The 19,386-nt window shown below is 35.0% G+C and overlaps 1 protein-coding gene across 1 annotated transcript in view; it reads left to right on the top strand.

Annotated features, from left to right (window-relative positions):
* Positions 1-19,386, top strand: part of bbg (PDZ domain-containing protein big bang) — a 627,951-nt gene that overhangs the window by 79,318 nt on the left and 529,247 nt on the right. Inside the window, exons 3-4 of the mRNA XM_075305498.1 lie at positions 13,725-14,174; positions 14,240-16,689. Coding sequence (XP_075161613.1) covers positions 13,824-14,174; positions 14,240-16,689 — 2,801 coding nt within the window. The 5' untranslated portion in view covers positions 13,725-13,823. The remainder of the gene's footprint in view (positions 1-13,724; positions 14,175-14,239; positions 16,690-19,386) is intronic.

The following is a 19,386-nucleotide window of genomic DNA, read 5'->3' as shown; positions in this document are numbered from 1 at the left end:
TATATATATATATATATATATATATATATATATATATATATATATATATATATATATATATATATATATATATATATATATATATATATATATATATATATATATATATATATATATATATATATATATATATATATATAATATATATATATATATATATATATATATATATATATATATATATATATATATATATATATATATATATATATATATATATATATATATATATATATATATATATATATATATATGTATATATATATATATATATATATATATATATATATATATATATATATATATATATATATATATATATATATATATATATATATATATATATATATATATATATATATATATATATATATATATATATGGGAGCTATATCAAAATCTGAACCAACTTTGACTAATTTTAGCACTCATAGTTAGAATTTTTCTCCCTCTCTCTCTGCTAAATTTCAAGTACATCGAGTAGAACTTTGACTCCGAGGTCATAAGAGTGTAAATCGGGCGAAAGATATACATGGCGGCAACATTTAAATCTCAACCGATTTCATTGCCATCAGTTGTAGTCTTTGTGCAAAATTGGAAGCAAATAAAGGTGAAATTCTAGCCTCTGGGGCCATGTAATTCTATATCGGATGAAAGATATATATGGCAGATGTATCTAAATCTGAACCGATTTTGACCAGTTTTGTCACGCGTAGTTACAATGTTAGTTCTGCTATCCCTGCAAAATTGCACGTAAATCGGAGTAAAGCTTTGTCCTCAGTGGTCATACGAGCTTAAATCGTCAGACAGACAGGCGGACATCGCTAAATCGACTCAGAAGTTAATATATAACTAAACGATGGGTCTAAGAATGCACCTTCTTGGCGTTACATACAAATGCACAAACTTATTATACCCTGTACCACAGTAGTGGTGAACGGTATAAAAATTGATAAAATATAGTGCTTTACTTTGTTGCATTACATGTAAGACTAAAAGACAGAAGAAAAGTCAGATATACGATTTCGATACGTTTGACCTCTTTTCTGCTTAAATTATATGTTCTGATTTTTTCTGTGTATAAAAAATTCAATAGCTATGCTAATGGCAAACCTCAAGTATTTCTAAATATACACCAACGTTTAATTTAATTGAATATTTCCTTATGCCCAAGAATAAATTGCTATGGCTTTTAACACTAATGTCTATGGTAATGGAGCTATGATAAGGCCACAACGATAGGCGAAGCTGATGCAAAGAGAGCAATGAGCAAGTATAAAAGTCGGGCAGAGCAGTTTGTAGCGTAAACCAACCTAAGAGAATTATTTCGCTATATATCTATGTGCGTATTAAATTGTGAAGAGACAGACTGATGATCGAGCCGTAATAATTACGTTAGGTACTAAAAAGGTATAACACTTACTAAATTGTACCATTCGGTATACCATGTACTGAACAGTTACACGCAGAGAAGAAACATAATTGTCACAATCATATTCGAAGAGCAAAATAATATGATAGAAGCTATTTTTGCGGCGACCATGTAACATTTTCACCTGCAACCATGTTGGCTCAGTGAACATGGTTCTAAGAAAAATGAAATTGTCCTCATCTACAATGTTATTATATTGATAAAAATAATTATGTTATGTTTGAATCAAAATACAATGCTCACGATCTAAAATGTTATGGTATTCGTCAAAAATGTTTTTCTTCCAGTTAAAAGCTAAAATGTTTTGATCTTTATGAAAAAAACTTTTTTCGTCGTCGAAAAAAAGGACGCCACTTGAGAAAGAAAACACAAAATTAACTTTATTTATTTGCTTTATTTACTTATAAACTAATTCATTGTTTATTTGTATTTATAATGTCGTGCAAGCAAACATCACATATTTTTACACACTCTATTTTGGTTCAATTTAAACAATAAGTAATCATTCCATATTTACTTCGTGCCCATCAAATGTACCAACGCAGACATAAGACATGAGAAAAAACAGGCACATTTTTTCAATTACACTCCCCCTGTTTTGTGTTCACGTAAAACCACGTGCCACTTCTGAATAAATAAATTAACACAAAACACAGTAATTCCGTATTCTCCGTCCATTCCAAGAAACAATCAACACACGACTGACGCGAAAAATGAAAAGCGTGTGTACCTGCTCAATATTTTTATAAAAGTCTTTTCGCAGCAAAAAAAATTAAAAAAGTAAATGGTCACGAAAACAATGTACATGGTCTTTATGGTCATGTAATGGTTCTAGACATGTTTATACGTAACCTATAAAAATACTTTTTTCCCTGCAAAAAAGTAAAAAAATTGAATGGTCAGGTTCATGATTTTTCCGACCATGTAATGGTCTCAAATTCTATCATTTAAATAATATAACATGTTTGCGGCATTTGAGAACCATTTAAATGCTTATTGCCAACATATAGTTTTCTCCGCTCGAAAATTATTTTTACAAAGACAAAATACATGATTTTCGCGACAGTTACATACTCTAGATAAGCATTAAATTGATGCGGCAACCATGTCCAAACATGTTTTTTTTGTGCGTGTAGACACGTAAAGTGGACATACTAACTCACAAACCCAAAAAATCGTACACTTAGGGATTAAAAAGTATGAAGTGCACTAAATGGTAAGTTAGGTGTAGTGGCAACCCGATACTTCTGGCTCCCTTAGACTATTCAGTTCATTGTGACACCACAGTTGACTGTTAGCTCATGTTAGCTCAGTGACAAGGGACCACTTTTTTATAGCCAAGTCCGAACGGCGTTCCACATTGCAGTGAAACCACTTAGAGAAGCTTTGAAACACTCAGAAATGTCACCAGCATTACTGAGGTGGGATAATCCACCGCTGAAAAACTTTTTGGTGTTCCGTCGAAGCAGGGATCGAAACCACCTTTAAAATAAAAAAATCAAGTTATCGCACAATACGGCACATGTTTGGCATAAATCGGATAATTCTTACTATGGTTATTTATTTTATGCACAATCAAAATTTATGCCGATTATATATTTAGTCGATCTAGCGATGTCCGTCCGTCTGTCTGTTGAACCCATCCCCAGATTTCACTTCCGGAGCCTATTGGAACAGCAAATTGCATACGATCCGGTTGAAATTTGGTACGCGATGCTCATATAAGTTCTCTAACAATCAAGCCAAAATTGGTTTATATCGGTCCATAATTATATATAGCTACCATATAAACCGACTCCCCAAGATTTGAAGCCTCATGGGGGCTCAAATTTTATCCGATCCGGTTGAAAATTTTCATCTAACATAGCCTCCATATGGGCTAGCTTACAATTTAGAAGATAATGTTAAGAAGAATTTAGAAGGTAACTCAAGTAGTTCGATTGTGAATGGCAGTCATTAGTAGCACTTTGTACCCAATTCATGCTGGAGGGTAAGTTCTGCTAAAGGCACAACTTTAAAAGAACATTCAAAAATGTTCTCCCAAGGATTTTCTTTATTTTAGTTGCAAAGGAAGTTCTTTTAATTCAATTTTATAAAACTCGCTTTACGCCCATTGTCATGAAGCTCCGTTAGTGCTACGTTAGCCAATGAACTTTTAACCGGTACTATGGATATATATGTAATTTTGCCTATATATTCCATATGCCAGTTAGGAACTTAATTGCTGAAGCATTTCCAGTTAAAATTAACCAGAGAAGAGATATTTCCATTTTTCTTTTGGTTTACTGGCAGTTAAAGACTAACGGTAAAATGGCCGTTATTCATATTTTTATACCCTCCACCATAGGAGGGTATAAAATATTGTTCTAAGACCCCATAAAGTATGTATATTCTGGGTCGAGGTGAAATTCTGAGTCGATCTAAGCATGTCCGCCCGTCTATTGAAATCACGCTAACTTCCGAACGAAGGTTAGGTTAGGTTACGTTAGGTGGCAGCCCGATGTATCAGGCTCACTTAGACTATTCAGTCCATTGTGATACCACATTGGTGAACTTCTCTCTTATCACTGAGTGCTGCCCGATTCCATGTTAAGCTCAATGACAAGCGACCTCCTTTGTATAGGCGAGTCCGAACGGCGTTCCAAAGTGCACTGAAACCACTTAGAGAAGCTTTGAAACCCTCAGAAATGTCACCAGCATTACTGAGGTGGGATAATCCACCGTTGAAAAACTTTTTGGTGTTCGGTCGAAGCAGGAATCGAACCCACGACCTTGTGTATGCAAGGCGGGCATGCTAACCATTGCACCACGGTGGCTCCCGAACGAAACAAGCTACACCGAAAAAAGTGAACTGTTTTATAGGAAGAATGAACTACCTCTCACGAAAATTGAACTAATTTTTAATCCAAATTTTGAGATTTCCACAAAGCGTTGTTAAAACCAGGAAAATTCAATGCTATGTTGTACTTTTTAACTGCAGATCACGAAATTACATCCTCTCATAGAAGAAAAAAAATGAACTAAAAGAAAATAAGTAAATCATTGGCGCAAATCATCACCATTTTGACTATACAGTAGTTCATTCTTACTATTTTTGGGAATCGTACGAAAATCTTCGTTTGCTTTAGTTCATATTGAACTTATGTGTACGGTCATTGAAATTTATTTCATTTCATTTCATTTCATTTATTTATTTATTGATAACTTGCACAACAAGAAGAAATTCTTATAATTATAGTGCAAGATTTATAAGCCTAGAGATATTATCCACAATTTATAAAATATATATATATGTATAATAAGTTTGAAGTATTTTGTTAGTTCATAAAATTTTTGAGACATACCTAAAAAACGTAAGATTTTATTAAGCTGTAGAAAATTCCAAAAAAAAATAATAAAATTTAACTACTAGCAAATAAATTTTTTTCCAATAAAAATAAGTTAAATTTAGCGTTAGTTTAACTACGGAAATTTTTTTCTGTGTATCGACTTGAAACTTGGCATAAGTAGTTGTTATTTATGTAGGTCAGATGGAATTGCAAATGGGCTATATTGGACCACTTTTACGTATAGCCCCCATATAAACCGATCCCCAGATTTGAACTCCGGAGCCTCTTGGAAGAGCAAAATTCATCCGATCCAGTTGAAATTTGGTACGTCGTGTAACTATATGGCAGCTAATAACCATGCAAAAATTGGTCCATATTGGTCTATAGTTATATATAGCCAATCCCCAATTACACAAAAATTTGTCCATATCGGTAATCATGATTGGCACTCGAGCCAAAAATAATCTACCAAAGTTTTATTTCTGTAGAAAATTTTGTCAAAATTTTATTTCTATAGAAAATTTTGTCAAAATTTTATTTCTATAGAAAATTTTGTCAAAATTTTATTTCTATAGAAATTTTTATTAAAATTTTATTTCTGTAGAAAATTTTGTCAAAATTTGATTTCGGTAGACAATTTTGTCAAAATTTTTTTCTGTAGAAAATTTTGTCAAAATTTTTTTTCTATAGAAAATTTTGTCAAAATTTAATTTCTATAGAAAATTTTGTCAAAACTTTATTTATATAGAAAATTTTGTCAAATTTTTATACCCTTCACCACTACTGTGGTACAGGGTATAATAAGTTTGTGCATTTGTATGTAACGCCAAGAAGGAAAGTCTGAGACCCATCGTTTAGTATACCGATCGTCTTAGAATTAAATTCTGAGTCGATTTAGCGATGTCCGTCTGTCTGTCTGTCTGTCTGTCTATCTGTCTGTCTGTCTGTTGGTGTATTTTTGTGTGCAAAGTACTGCTCGCAGTTTTAGTCCGATTGTCCTAAAATTTGGTACAGGGTCCTGTTTCGGCTCAAAGACGATCCCTATTGATTTTGGAAAAAATCGGTTCAGATTTAGATATAGCTGCCATATATATTTTTCACCGATCTGGTCATAATTGGCGTGTATATCAACCGATCTTCCTCAAATTCCGTACATCCGAATATTTTATGAGTCTCGAAAAACTTGCAAAATATCAGCCAAATCGGTTCAGATTTAGATATAGCTCCCATATATAGCTTTCGCCCGATTTACACTCATTTGCCCATATAGGCCAATTTTTTGCTCCGATTTAGTTGAAATTTTGCACAGGGAGTAGAATTAGCATTGTAACTATGCGTGCCAAATTTGGTTGAAATCGGTTCAGATTTGGATATATCTCCCATATATAGCTTTCGCCCGATTTACACTCATATGACCACAGAAGCCAATTTTTAACTCCGATTTAGTTGAAATTTTGCACAGGGAGTAGAATTAGCAATGTAGATATGCGTGTTAAATTTGGTTGACATCGGTTCAGATTTAGATATAGTCCCCATATATATGGTTTTCTGATTTCGACAAAAATGGTCAAAATACCAACATTTTCCTTGTAAAATCGCCACTGCTTAGTCGAAAAGTTGTAAAAATGACTCTAATTTTCCTAAGCTTCTAATACATATATATCGAGCGATAAATCATAAATAAACTTTTGCGAAGTTTCCTAAAAATTGCTTCAGATTTAAATGTTTCCCATATTTATACCCTTCACCACTACTGTGGTACAGGGTATAATAAGTTTGTGCATTTGTATGTAACGCCAAGAAGGAAAAGTCTGAGACCCATCGTTTAGTATACCGATCGTCTTAGAATTAAATTCTGAGTCGATTTAGCGATGTCCGTCTGTCTGTCTGTCTGTCTGTCTGTCTGTCTGTCTGTCTGTCTGTTGATGTATTTTTGTGTGCAAAGTACAGCTCGCAGTTTTAGTCCGATTGTCCTAAAATTTGGTATAGGGTCCTGTTTCGGCTCAAAGACGATCCCTATTGATTTTGGAAAAAATCGGTTCAGATTTAGATATAGCTGCCATATATGTTTTTCACCGATCTGGTCATAATTGGCGTGTATATCAACCGATTTTCGTCAAATTCCGTACATCCGAATATTTTATGAGTCTCGAAAAACTTGCAAAATATCAGCCAAATCGGTTCAGATTTAGATATAGCTCCCATATATAGCTTTCACCCGATTTACACTCATTTGCCCACAGAGGCCAATTTTTTGCTCCGATTTAGTTGAAATTTTGCACAGGGAGTAGAATTAGCATTGTAGCTATGCGTGCCAAATTTGGTTGAAATCGGTTCAGATTTAGATATAGCTCCCATATATAGCTTTCGCCCGATTTACACTCATATGACCATAGAGGCCAATTTTTAACTCCGATTTAGTTGAAATTTTGCACAAGGGGTTGAATTAGCATTATTGCTATGCGTGCCAAATTTGGTTGAAATCGGTTCAGATTTAGATATAGCTCCCATATATATGTTTTTCTGATTTCGACAAAAATGGTCAAAATACCAACATTTTCCATGTAAAATCGCCACTGTTTAGTCGAAAAGTTGTAAAAATTACTCTATTTTTCCTTAACTTCTAATGCATATATATATCGAGCGATAAATCATAAATAAACTTTTGCGAAGTTTTCTTAAAATTGCTCCAGATTTAAATGTTTCCCATATTTATACCCTTCACCACTACTGTGGTACAGGGTATAATAAGTTTGTGCATTTGTATGTAACGCCAAGAAGGAAAAGTCTGAGACCCATCGTTTAGTATACCGATCGTCTTAGAATTAAATTCTGAGTCGATTTAGCGATGTCCGTCTGTCTGTCTGTCTGTCTGTCCGTCTGTCTGTCTGTCTGTTGATGTATTTTTGTGTGCAAAGTACAGCTCGCAGTTTTAGTCCGATTGTCCTAAAATTTGGTATAGGGTCCTGTTTCGGCTCAAAGACGATCCCTATTGATTTTGGAAAAAATCGGTTCAGATTTAGATATAGCTGCCATATATGTTTTTCACCGATCTGGTCATAATTGGCGTGTATATCAACCGATTTTCCTCAAATTCCGTACATCCGAATATTTTATGAGTCTCGAAAAACTTGCAAAATATCAGCCAAATCGGTTCAGATTTAGATATAGCTCCCATATATAGCTTTCACCCGATTTACACTCATTTGCCCACAGAGGCCAATTTTTTGCTCCGATTTAGTTGAAATTTTGCACAGGGAGTAGAATTAGCATTGTAGCTATGCGTGCCAAATTTGGTTGAAATCGGTTCAGATTTAGATATAGCTCCCATATATAGCTTTCGCCCGATTTACACTCATATGACCATAGAGGCCAATTTTTAACTCCGATTTAGTTGAAATTTTGCACAAGGGGTTGAATTAGCATTATTGCTATGCGTGCCAAATTTGGTTGAAATCGGTTCAGATTTAGATATAGCTCCCATATATATGTTTTTCTGATTTCGACAAAAATGGTCAAAATACCAACATTTTCCATGTAAAATCGCCACTGTTTAGTCGAAAAGTTGTAAAAATTACTCTATTTTTCCTTAACTTCTAATGCATATATATATCGAGCGATAAATCATAAATAAACTTTTGCGAAGTTTTCTTAAAACTGCTCCAGATTTAAATGTTTCCCATATTTATACCCTTCACCACTACTGTGGTACAGGGTATAATAAGTTTGTGCATTTGTATGTAACGCCAAGAAGGAAAAGTCTGAGACCCATCGTTTAGTATACCGATCGTCTTAGAATTAAATTCTGAGTCGATTTAGCGATGTCCGTCTGTCTGTCTGTCTGTCTGTCTGTCTGTCTGTCTGTCTGTCTGTCCGTCTGTCTGTCTGTCTGTTGATGTATTTTTGTGTGCAAAGTACAGCTCGCAGTTTTAGTCCGATTGTCCTAAAATTTGGTATAGGGTCCTGTTTCGGCTCAACGACGATCCCTATTGATTTTGGAAAAAATCGGTTCAGATTTAGATATAGCTGCCATATATATTTTTCACCGATATGGTCATAATTGGCGTGTATATCAACCGATCTTCCTCAAATTCCGTACATCCGAATATTTTATGAGTCTCGAAAAACTTGCAAAATGTCAGCCAAATCGGTTCAGATTTAGATATAGCTCCCATATATAGCTTTCGCCCGATTTACACTCATTTGCCCACAGAGGACAATGTTTTGCTCCGATTTAGTTGAAATTTTGCACAGGGAGTAGATTTAGCATTGTAGCTATGCGTGTCAAATTTGGTTGAAATCGGTTCAGATTTAGATATAGCTCCCATATATAGCTTTCGCCCGATTTACTCTCAAATGACCACAGAGGCCAATTTTTTGCTCCGATTTAGTTGAAGTTTTGCACAGGGAGTAGAATTAGCATTGTAGCTATGCGTGCCAAATTTGGTTGAAATCGGTTCAGATTTAGATATAGCTCCCATATATATGTTTTTCTGATTTCGACAAAAATGGTCAAAATACCAACATTTTCCTTGTAAAATCGCCACTGCGTAGTCCAAAAGTTGTAAAAATGACTCTAATTTTCCTAAACTTCTAATGCATATATATCGAGCGATAAATCATAAATAAATTTTTGCGAAGTTTTCTTAAAATTGCTCCAGATTTAAATGTTTCCCATATTTTTTTACTAGCATTGTGTTCCACCCTAGTGCATTAGCCGACTTAAATTTTGAGTCTATAGATTTTGTAGAAGTCTATCAAATTCTGTCCAGATCGAGTGATATTTAAATGTATGTATTTGGGACAAACCTTTATATATAGCCCCAACATATTTGACGGATGTGATATGGTATCGAAAATTTAGATCTACAAAGTGGTGCAGGGTATAATATAGTCGGCCCCGCCCGACTTTAGACTTTCCTTACTGGTTATACCCTTCACCACTACTGTGGTACAGGGTATAATAAGTTTGTGCATTTGTATGTAACGCCAAGAAGGAAAAGTCTGAGACCCATCGTTTAGTATACCGATCGTCTTAGAATTAAATTCTGAGTCGATTTAGCGATGTCCGTCTGTCTGTCTGTCTGTCTGTCTGTCTGTCTGTCTGTCTGTCTGTCTGTCTGTCTGTCTGTCTGTCTGTCTGTCCGTCTGTCTGTCTGTCTGTTGATGTATTTTTGTGTGCAAAGTACAGCTCGCAGTTTTAGTCCGATTGTCCTAAAATTTGGTATAGGGTCCTGTTTCGGCTCAACGACGATCCCTATTGATTTTGGAAAAAATCGGTTCAGATTTAGATATAGCTGCCATATATATTTTTCACCGATATGGTCATAATTGGCGTGTATATCAACCGATCTTCCTCAAATTCCGTACATCCGAATATTTTATGAGTCTCGAAAAACTTGCAAAATGTCAGCCAAATCGGTTCAGATTTAGATATAGCTCCCATATATAGCTTTCGCCCGATTTACACTCATTTGCCCACAGAGGACAATGTTTTGCTCCGATTTAGTTGAAATTTTGCACAGGGAGTAGATTTAGCATTGTAGCTATGCGTGTCAAATTTGGTTGAAATCGGTTCAGATTTAGATATAGCTCCCATATATAGCTTTCGCCCGATTTACTCTCAAATGACCACAGAGGCCAATTTTTTGCTCCGATTTAGTTGAAGTTTTGCACAGGGAGTAGAATTAGCATTGTAGCTATGCGTGCCAAATTTGGTTGAAATCGGTTCAGATTTAGATATAGCTCCCATATATATGTTTTTCTGATTTCGACAAAAATGGTCAAAATACCAACATTTTCCTTGTAAAATCGCCACTGCGTAGTCCAAAAGTTGTAAAAATGACTCTAATTTTCCTAAACTTCTAATGCATATATATCGAGCGATAAATCATAAATAAATTTTTGCGAAGTTTTCTTAAAATTGCTCCAGATTTAAATGTTTCCCATATTTTTTTACTAGCATTGTGTTCCACCCTAGTGCATTAGCCGACTTAAATTTTGAGTCTATAGATTTTGTAGAAGTCTATCAAATTCTGTCCAGATCGAGTGATATTTAAATGTATGTATTTGGGACAAACCTTTATATATAGCCCCAACATATTTGACGGATGTGATATGGTATCGAAAATTTAGATCTACAAAGTGGTGCAGGGTATAATATAGTCGGCCCCGCCCGACTTTAGACTTTCCTTACTGGTTTTTTACTAACATTGTGTTCCACCCTAGTGCATTAGCCTACTTAAATGTTGAGTCTATAGATTTTGTAAAAGTCTATCAAATTCTGTCCAAATCGAGTGATATTTAAATGTATGTATTTGGGACAAACCTTTACATATAGCCCCAACACATTTGACGGATGTGATATGGTATCGAAAATTTAGATCTACAAAGTGGTGCAGGGTATAATATAGTCGGACACGCCCGACTTTAGACTTTTCTTACTTGTTATTTCTATAGACATTTTTGTCAAAATTTTATTTCTGTAGAAAATTTTGTCGAAATTGTATTTCTATAGAAAATTTTGTCAAAATTTTATTTCTTTAGAAAATTTTGTCAAAATTTTATTTCTATAGAACATTTTGTCAAAATTTTATTTCTATAGAAAATTTTGTCAACATTTTATTTCTATAGTCAATTTTATTAAAATTTTATTTCTATGGAAAATTTTGTCAAAATTTTATTTCTGTAGAAAATTTTGTCAAAGTCTTTAGTAGAAGTTTCTACGCAATCCATGATGGAGGGTACATAAGCTTCGGCCTGGCCGAACTTACGGCCGTATATACTTGTTAATGGGTAATTTTTTGATTCAAATACCGTAAAAACAAAGTAAGAATTAATAAAATGAAATTATTTTAAATTTGTCGAAAAAATGCTAAATCCATTATAGAACAATATTGAACTATTAGAAATATTTGAGATCAAACGTTTATGAAAATCGTTAGAATGCATTAAAAATCATAAAAAAAATTAAAAATTTTCAAAGAACAATCAAAGAATTTTTTAACTGACATTTAAAATTAAATTTTGCGCTAATTTTGCCCCACTTCCGAATCCAAAACTTTTTAATTACTTTTTTGGCGATGCTTTTTTTCGCTGGGACCTGTTGCAACGAATTCTTTGCTTTGAATCCTCGGTTATATTACACTAGCCAACAACCATTTTGTGAATTGTTTCTAGCATATTTTTTCTTATTGATTATGACCTACTAAACACGAAAATAATTTTTAAAAAATTTTCTGTCGATTGGTTTTCGAGATATATATATTTTTTTTTAATTTTTGGAGGTACACCTACAATTTTGAGCATATCTTTTGTTTTCTTTGACCTTTTTGATCCGAATACTACTCAAATTAAAGAAAATTGAGCCGTCTACAACTCATTCTCAGAAAATTTTCAAATCGAGTAAGTAGTTAGTAAAAAAACGGCGTTTTTTAAGTAAAAATGTGGCAAAAAGATTTTGTTAAGTAAGGGCTTAATTTCTTTGTAAAGATTCTAGCTAAACGAAAAATTGCCGTTAGAAATTTTTTTATATTTTATATGAATTTTTATATGTTTTTTTTTTGCCACATTTTTAATTAAAAAACGCCGTTTTTTACCTTTTTAAGCCGCTAACATCCAAACTACTTACCCGATTTGAAAATTTTCTGAGAATGAGTTGTAGACGGCTCAATTTTCTTTAATTTGAGTAGTATTCGGATCAAAAAGGTCAAAGAAAACGAAGATAGGCTCAAAATTGTAAGTGTACCTCCAAAAATTAAAAAAAAAAAATTATATCTCGAAAACCAATCGACAGAAAATTTTTTAAAAATCATTTTCGTGTTTAGTAGGTCATAATCAATAAGAAAAAATATGCTAGAAACAATTCACAGAGAAAAGTTTGTTATTTGTTGCCTAGTGTTATGAATTCTTTTAATGAAACTTGCCTTTTTGGTGAAAAGCTTTCTTATCTTCTCTCAACATTTAATTTTATATAACCGAGATTTAAAAACGTGTTGATTCCTACAAATATCTTATTATTTTAAGAAACCTCTATTTTTATCTCAGAAGGTCAAGTGAGCGTCAAAATTATTGGATTCAAGTAAATTTTTTGAGTATAGCAACTAGTGATAAAAAAAAAACAAATTACACCTTTTTCTTTTCCTTTTTTACATTTAAACATGATAACCTGTTGTTATAGAGCATTTCGAGGGTGATGTGTAAGAAGAAATTGCATTTTTATAAAAAAAAAAGAAAACTGCAAACACAAAAACCGGTAAAGTATTTTACCGTTTTCCATTTTGTTGTTGTCCATCGACTCAAAGGAATGTTATCTGGCATTAAGTTAGCCTTCAAAAAAAGTCACCACGACAAATATTCAATTAACGGAATGGAGAAATAAAAGAAATACTCCCAAAAAGTGTAAACTTGTTGCATGAAAGTTGTTGCTGCCTTTATGGCTACCAGATGGGAGCCTATACTTCCTGTTATTAATTATCCTTTTTAGTCACCAGAAGCTACATTAACAATCCCTCTCAAAGGTGTTACACCCATTAAAAGTAGTTCTGAGAACTTAAGAAAGGACGAAATTCCCTCCTTGACTTTCCAAATCCAACATAGTATGTCCGTCCATGATGGCTATGGTCGTGGTCCAATAGTTAAACAATCTAATCATTTCGGTATGATTACAACTGTGGCCGCACAAGGTCACTCGGCAGGTTGTTTTTCTTCGAGCCTGGTATCTAAAAACCCGTATTACGTGCCAACTACCCTGTATAATCCAAGCCGGTAGGCATATCTGGCATTATGTTGGTATTCGTTGATTCTGTTTGGTTATATATCTAAAGGCAATATACATTAAGAGAATATATTCTTGAAGCACACAAAAATACTATTCGCTTAATTTTTCCAATAAAATAAAAATAAATAAATATAAATGAAATTATTCATATTTTTTTATAAATTATTATTTCTTATTTCTTTTAGTTGTACTACCTCCATCTGGTGGATATTAGCCGCATTACCAATACTACAACTTCGCGTGCAATTGTATCATAGTTCAAAACCATATGTTGCAAACTCACCATGGCTGATTATGTGACTGTGGTGGAAGTGGATGATCCCTCATCCAATGACAACAACCAATTACATAGAAATTCAACATCAGGCGAAAACCCTGCTTTATCTTTAGACGATCCATCGTTTGTAACGGTATTATCGATCAACAATACAACCAATGCTAGCCAAGAATCCAAAAACACAAACACTGTGATCGTAGACACAAACCCCTCGATGGAAACGGAAACAGTGGTAGTTTACCGTTTGATTGGTGAACGGTTGGGATTTGGTTTGAAATTTCAAGGTGGGACTCGTAGTGCGGAAAAAGTACAAAAACTTTTTATACAATCATGTGCCAAAGATAGTCCAGCGTCGAAGGTGAGTTCAAAATGATAGATATTTGGAAAAAATTCAATTCGTCTATATTTCGTTTATCTTTTTAGGTTACCACCTCTTGGGGCCAATTACGAGAGGGTGATGAAATTCTGCAAATTGATGAGCATCTCGTCAAGGATATGACACGTATTGAATGTGTAAAGTGTCTAAAAGATAATGTGGCCATAAAACTTGTGGTGCGTAATGGTCGTGGTTTGAAACCCCAAGATTTGGAAGATGATGGTGAAGCCGCTTCGGCTAATGGTATGAATTCGAATGGATCAACGAATGGTCAAGTAAAAGCAGCCCCACCTCCACCTCCCCCAGTACCACCTAGGAAATTGGTGAAGAAGCAAAGATCCTTTAGGGATAACGATGCCCGGGAAATGCCTTTAAGTAAATCTGATTCCCTGGATATGGCCAACAGTGAGAGATCGTTTACACCACCTCCCGATGCTGAATACTACATCAATCTGTTTGCAGAAAATAATAGCTCAAATGTTGTGCTACGTAATCCTTCACGCAATGGTGAATCAGAATCAGACGATACAGCCAGCACAATATCCACAGTTATCGATCGTTATTCCATGACTTCCAATTATTCCTCGGAATCGGACCTCTCTGGCTTTGCCTCTCTTAACAATGGACCACCACCACCGCCAGGGACTATAAGTAAACCTGAATTGGCTAAAGTTTTGAAACCTTTTGCCTTATTGGAACAGGAGTTTCATGTCAATGCACCTTTAGATACTACATTGAAAAATGTTCTAAATACAGAAATCTTAGAAATCGATTTGAAACCGGGAAATAATTATGAAAATATTGAATTTAAAAGGGAAAAAGTGAATGCCTATGAAAATGTGGAGTTGAAAGGAAAAGAGGCTACTACACCCAAGAAAACTGGGGAAGAGGAGACGGAAATAAAAAAGCAGCAGACTGACATAAATGGCAAAGACTCTACCACAAATGAGGAGTCTGGAGAGAGTAGCAAACAATCTACTCCCACTCCAAAGCCTAGACAAATAACTCTATCTCCAGTAGAACCTAAGAAGAGATCCATTATTCCTATGCCTCGAAAACTCAATATCAATGGTAAGCAGGCCATAGAAGTACCACCACCAAAAATTCCCGATAATGTCATCATCAAAGGCAATTCTAATCCTCCTGTGACTCCCGGGACCCCCAATAATACTTCAACAACAGAAATGGCCATACCCAAGGAATTTACTACGAAAATTCCCAAAGCCATATATTCTCCAAGCACTCAGTATCGTTCATTGGAAAGGGCCAAGACTGAGAGTGAAATTAAATTAAAACAGGAATCGAAAATGGACAAAGTGAAACAACAAACCTCAGAGTTTTTGGTCAATGAGTCGACATGTCTCCCCATGCAAAAAGATCGCAAACCAAATAAGACTCCATCACCTCCTAGCAAATCAAGAATACCCATAGTCCTTACACCCAAGAGATCCTTTGAGTTGGAAACATCCTTGGAGAAAAAGGCATCACATAAATCTCCCACAAGCATACCACGTCTTCTGACTAAACAAAAATCGGAAACTGATTTGAAACTTGCCTATTGCAATACCAGATCCAAGGAATCTAGTCCTTTGGCCAATTCCAAGAATTCTTTGCAGAGAGCCTTATCAGCCGAATCGAAATTGAAAATGCCCGAACAAAGAACTTTCATACCAGTTCTACAGCAGAGTAACAATTCCTCAATCGTCTCGGGACCCAACTCCTCTTCGGAAAGTTTAAATTCCAACACCACCACCTCCACCGCTTCATCCATAACCAAGGGGAATCGAGGACCAAAACCCAAGCCTCCAGAGAGAGTACAGTCGTTGAATAAAACACAAATACCCAAATTAGGAAGCTCAAACAATGTCACCACAGTAACGGTAGTCGATCGTTCACCAAATTCACCTCCCTTATCTGGTGGTCCTTCGATGCAAACATTCAGGAAACAATCTTCTCCACCTAAACCAAGTGAGAAACCCCTGGCACCTTCTTCTCCAAACCGAGAGATTCGTTTTAAAATTCAAACATACACTAGTAATTCCACCAATAATACCTTCCAAGAGCCCGAAGAACTGCCCAGCCTATTTGAGTTACAAAGACGTAATAGTCCGGATGTGGCGAGAAAAAATGAAGATATGTCCACTTTTAAGCAAGTGGCAAAAGCAAAACAAGATTTGGAAGATGAATTGGATCGCATAACCCCCCCACCCTTGGTTGTGGGTAAATGTATGAAAGTAGATGAGACAGCACCCACTTACTATTCCAGTTCGAGTAGCGATGAAGAGAATGAAGTCGATGTAAATACAGCCTATGGCGATGATGAAAAGGAATACATTTGTGAAGATGGAGAGAAATTGGGACCACCGGAATTAATCAATGGTCCTGGGCCATCTGAGGCTTATTTCAATTTATATTGGCATTCGAATATGCTACCAACCATAGGAGAGGTGGAGGAGGAGTGTTCATCATTGGAGTTACAGTCGATGTCAGTGAATGGGTAAGTAAAGGGAAATGTAGCAGGGCTATGTTTGCTAAACTAAAGGTCTTTAGTTTCATGTTAGGTTAGGTTTTGAAATGTTGGGTTTCTGCGTTTTAGATCAATATACATGGTGATGTCTTTTTAATGAGCTAAATATAGAATCGGTCAGCACTCAGTGATAAGAGAGAAGTTCACTACCTGTACACTGTTGTTTTTATACCCTCCACCATAGGATGGGGGTATATTAACTTTGTCATTCCGTTTGTAACACATCGAAATATTGCTTTAAGACCTCATAAAGTATATATATTCTGGGTCGTGGTGAAATTCTGAGTCGATCCGAGCATGTCCGTCCGCCCGTCTGTTGAAATCACGCTAACTTCCGAACGAAACAAGCTATCGACTTGAAACTTGATACAAGTAGTTGTTATTGATGTAGGTCCGATGGTATTGCAAATGGACCATATCTGTCCACTTCTACGTATAGCCCCCATATAAACGGACCCCCAAATTTGACTTGCAGACCCTCTAAGAGAAGCAAATTTCATCCGATCCGGCTGAAATTTGGTACATGGTGTTAGTATATGGTATCTAATAACCATGCAAAAATTGGTCCACATCGGTCCATAATTATATATAGCCCCCATATAAACCGATCCCCAGATTTGGCTTGCGAAGCCTCTAAGAGAAGAAAGTTTCGTCCGATCCGGCTGAAATTTGGTACATGGTGTAAGTATACGGTCTCTAATGGCCATGCAAAAATTGGTCGAAATCGGTCCATAATTATATATAGCCCCCATATAAACCGATCCCCCGATTTGGCTTGCGGAGCCTCTAAGAGAAGCAAATTTCATCCGATCCGGCTGAAATTTGGTACATGGTGTAAGTATACGGTCTCTAATGGTCATGCAAAAATTGAAATCGAAATCGGTTCACAATTATATATAGCCCCCATATAAACCGATCCCCAGATTTGACTTCCGGAGCCCCTTCGAAGAGCAAAATGCATCCGATTCGGTTGAAATTTGGTACGTGATGTTAGTATATGGTATCCAAGAACCATGCAGGAATTGGTTCATATCAGTCCATAATTATATATAGCACCCATATAAACCGATACCCAGATTTGACCTCCGGTGCCTTTTGGAGAAGCAAAATTCATCCGATCTGGTTGAAATTTTGTACGTGGTGGTAGTATATGATATTTAACAACCATGCCAAAAGTGGTCCATATCAGTCCATAATCATATATAGCCCCCATATAAACCGATCCCGATATTTGGTTTTGGAGCCTCTTGGAGGAGCAAATTTCATCCGAGTCAGTTGAAATTTGGTACATTGTGCTAGTATATGGCCGTTAACAACCATGCCTAACTAGGTCCATATCGGTCTATAGTTATATATAGCCCTCATATAAATCGATCCCCAATCACACAAAAATTAGTCCATATCAATAATTGTATATAGCCCCCATATAAGCTACAATTTAGAAAGCGATTTAAGATACCACAACCCAAGTAATTCGATTGTGGATGACAATCTTTCGTAGAAGTTTCTACGAAATCCATGGTGGAGGGTACATAAGATTCGGCCTGGCCGAACTTACGGCCGTTTATACTTGTTTGGAAATAATTCTGCAACTTTTGAACGGGTAATGATATCTAAAAAAAAAATCACCCGAGGTGATTCACTTTCAACGGTCAGGCCGTGGGCTCACTGGGGACTCAGTTTTCACAGAAAGAAGAAGACATTTTATTAATGTCTTTATCCTTCCAAAGGTTGCAGAATTATTTCCAAAAAGCCCCCACTTCTAACGTAATTTATATCTCGATTCAGTTACCTCAATCTTGAATCAGTACACTCAGAAAACTATACGTCGTAAATACGAGTGTAGGGTTAGTTACATTGAGCTGCCTGTTTTCTATCAAAAAATTTCTCCTACATTTGCACAATTACGGTGATTTTCAAAATCTCTTCCCCTCCACTTGCCCATTCCTAACTCAGAAACTAGCTCTATATTCTCTGAATTGCAAGTAAATCGCTTCAGACCTATATGAGCCACTCAAGACATATGCTCCCTCCAAAAAATTAATGCTAAAAAATAGGGGCATTTCAATTAAAAAAACATTAAGAAAATTAGTTCACAAATATTTTAGTGATAGGAAGAAAAAACAACGAAACGCGATTTTTTATTTCCATAAGCTATTTAGTGATAACGTGATTCAATATCTTGACACTGATAAGACAAGCAAAACATATGACACAAATGGAAAAAAAGGGGAACATCAAGAGCAACAGAAGTAATGCGAGGAAGAATGCAAAGCGAAAGATAAATATTTTTGATAGATGCACATAGAGAAAAAATTTATTCAAGTTTTGACAAATTTTTTTAGAGAAATTAAATTTTGCTAGAATTTCCTATACAAAGAAATTTTGAGAAAATAGTAAAGACCATTTTAACAAAACTTCCTACATATGAATATAGAAACTATATTTCTTATATTTTGAAATAAATTGCATACAGAAATGAAATTTGGAAAAAATTTATTTTAAAAATGAAATTTTTTACAAATTGCCTAAGAAATAAAGTGTTGACAAAATTTCCTATAGAAAACTTTGACGAATGTAAGGACTAACTTACTGAAAACGCTCTTAAATTGTCTTAGAACTTCTTCCAGACAGAGAAACAAATATTTTCGATTGTTACCAATGAAA

The sequence above is a fragment of the Haematobia irritans genome, chromosome 4 (assembly GCF_050003625.1).
Source record: "Haematobia irritans isolate KBUSLIRL chromosome 4, ASM5000362v1, whole genome shotgun sequence".
Taxonomy (NCBI): Eukaryota; Metazoa; Arthropoda; class Insecta; order Diptera; family Muscidae; genus Haematobia; species Haematobia irritans.
The sequence above is the reverse complement of the archived record's forward strand: the minus strand, read 5'-3'. Positions and strand labels throughout refer to the sequence as shown.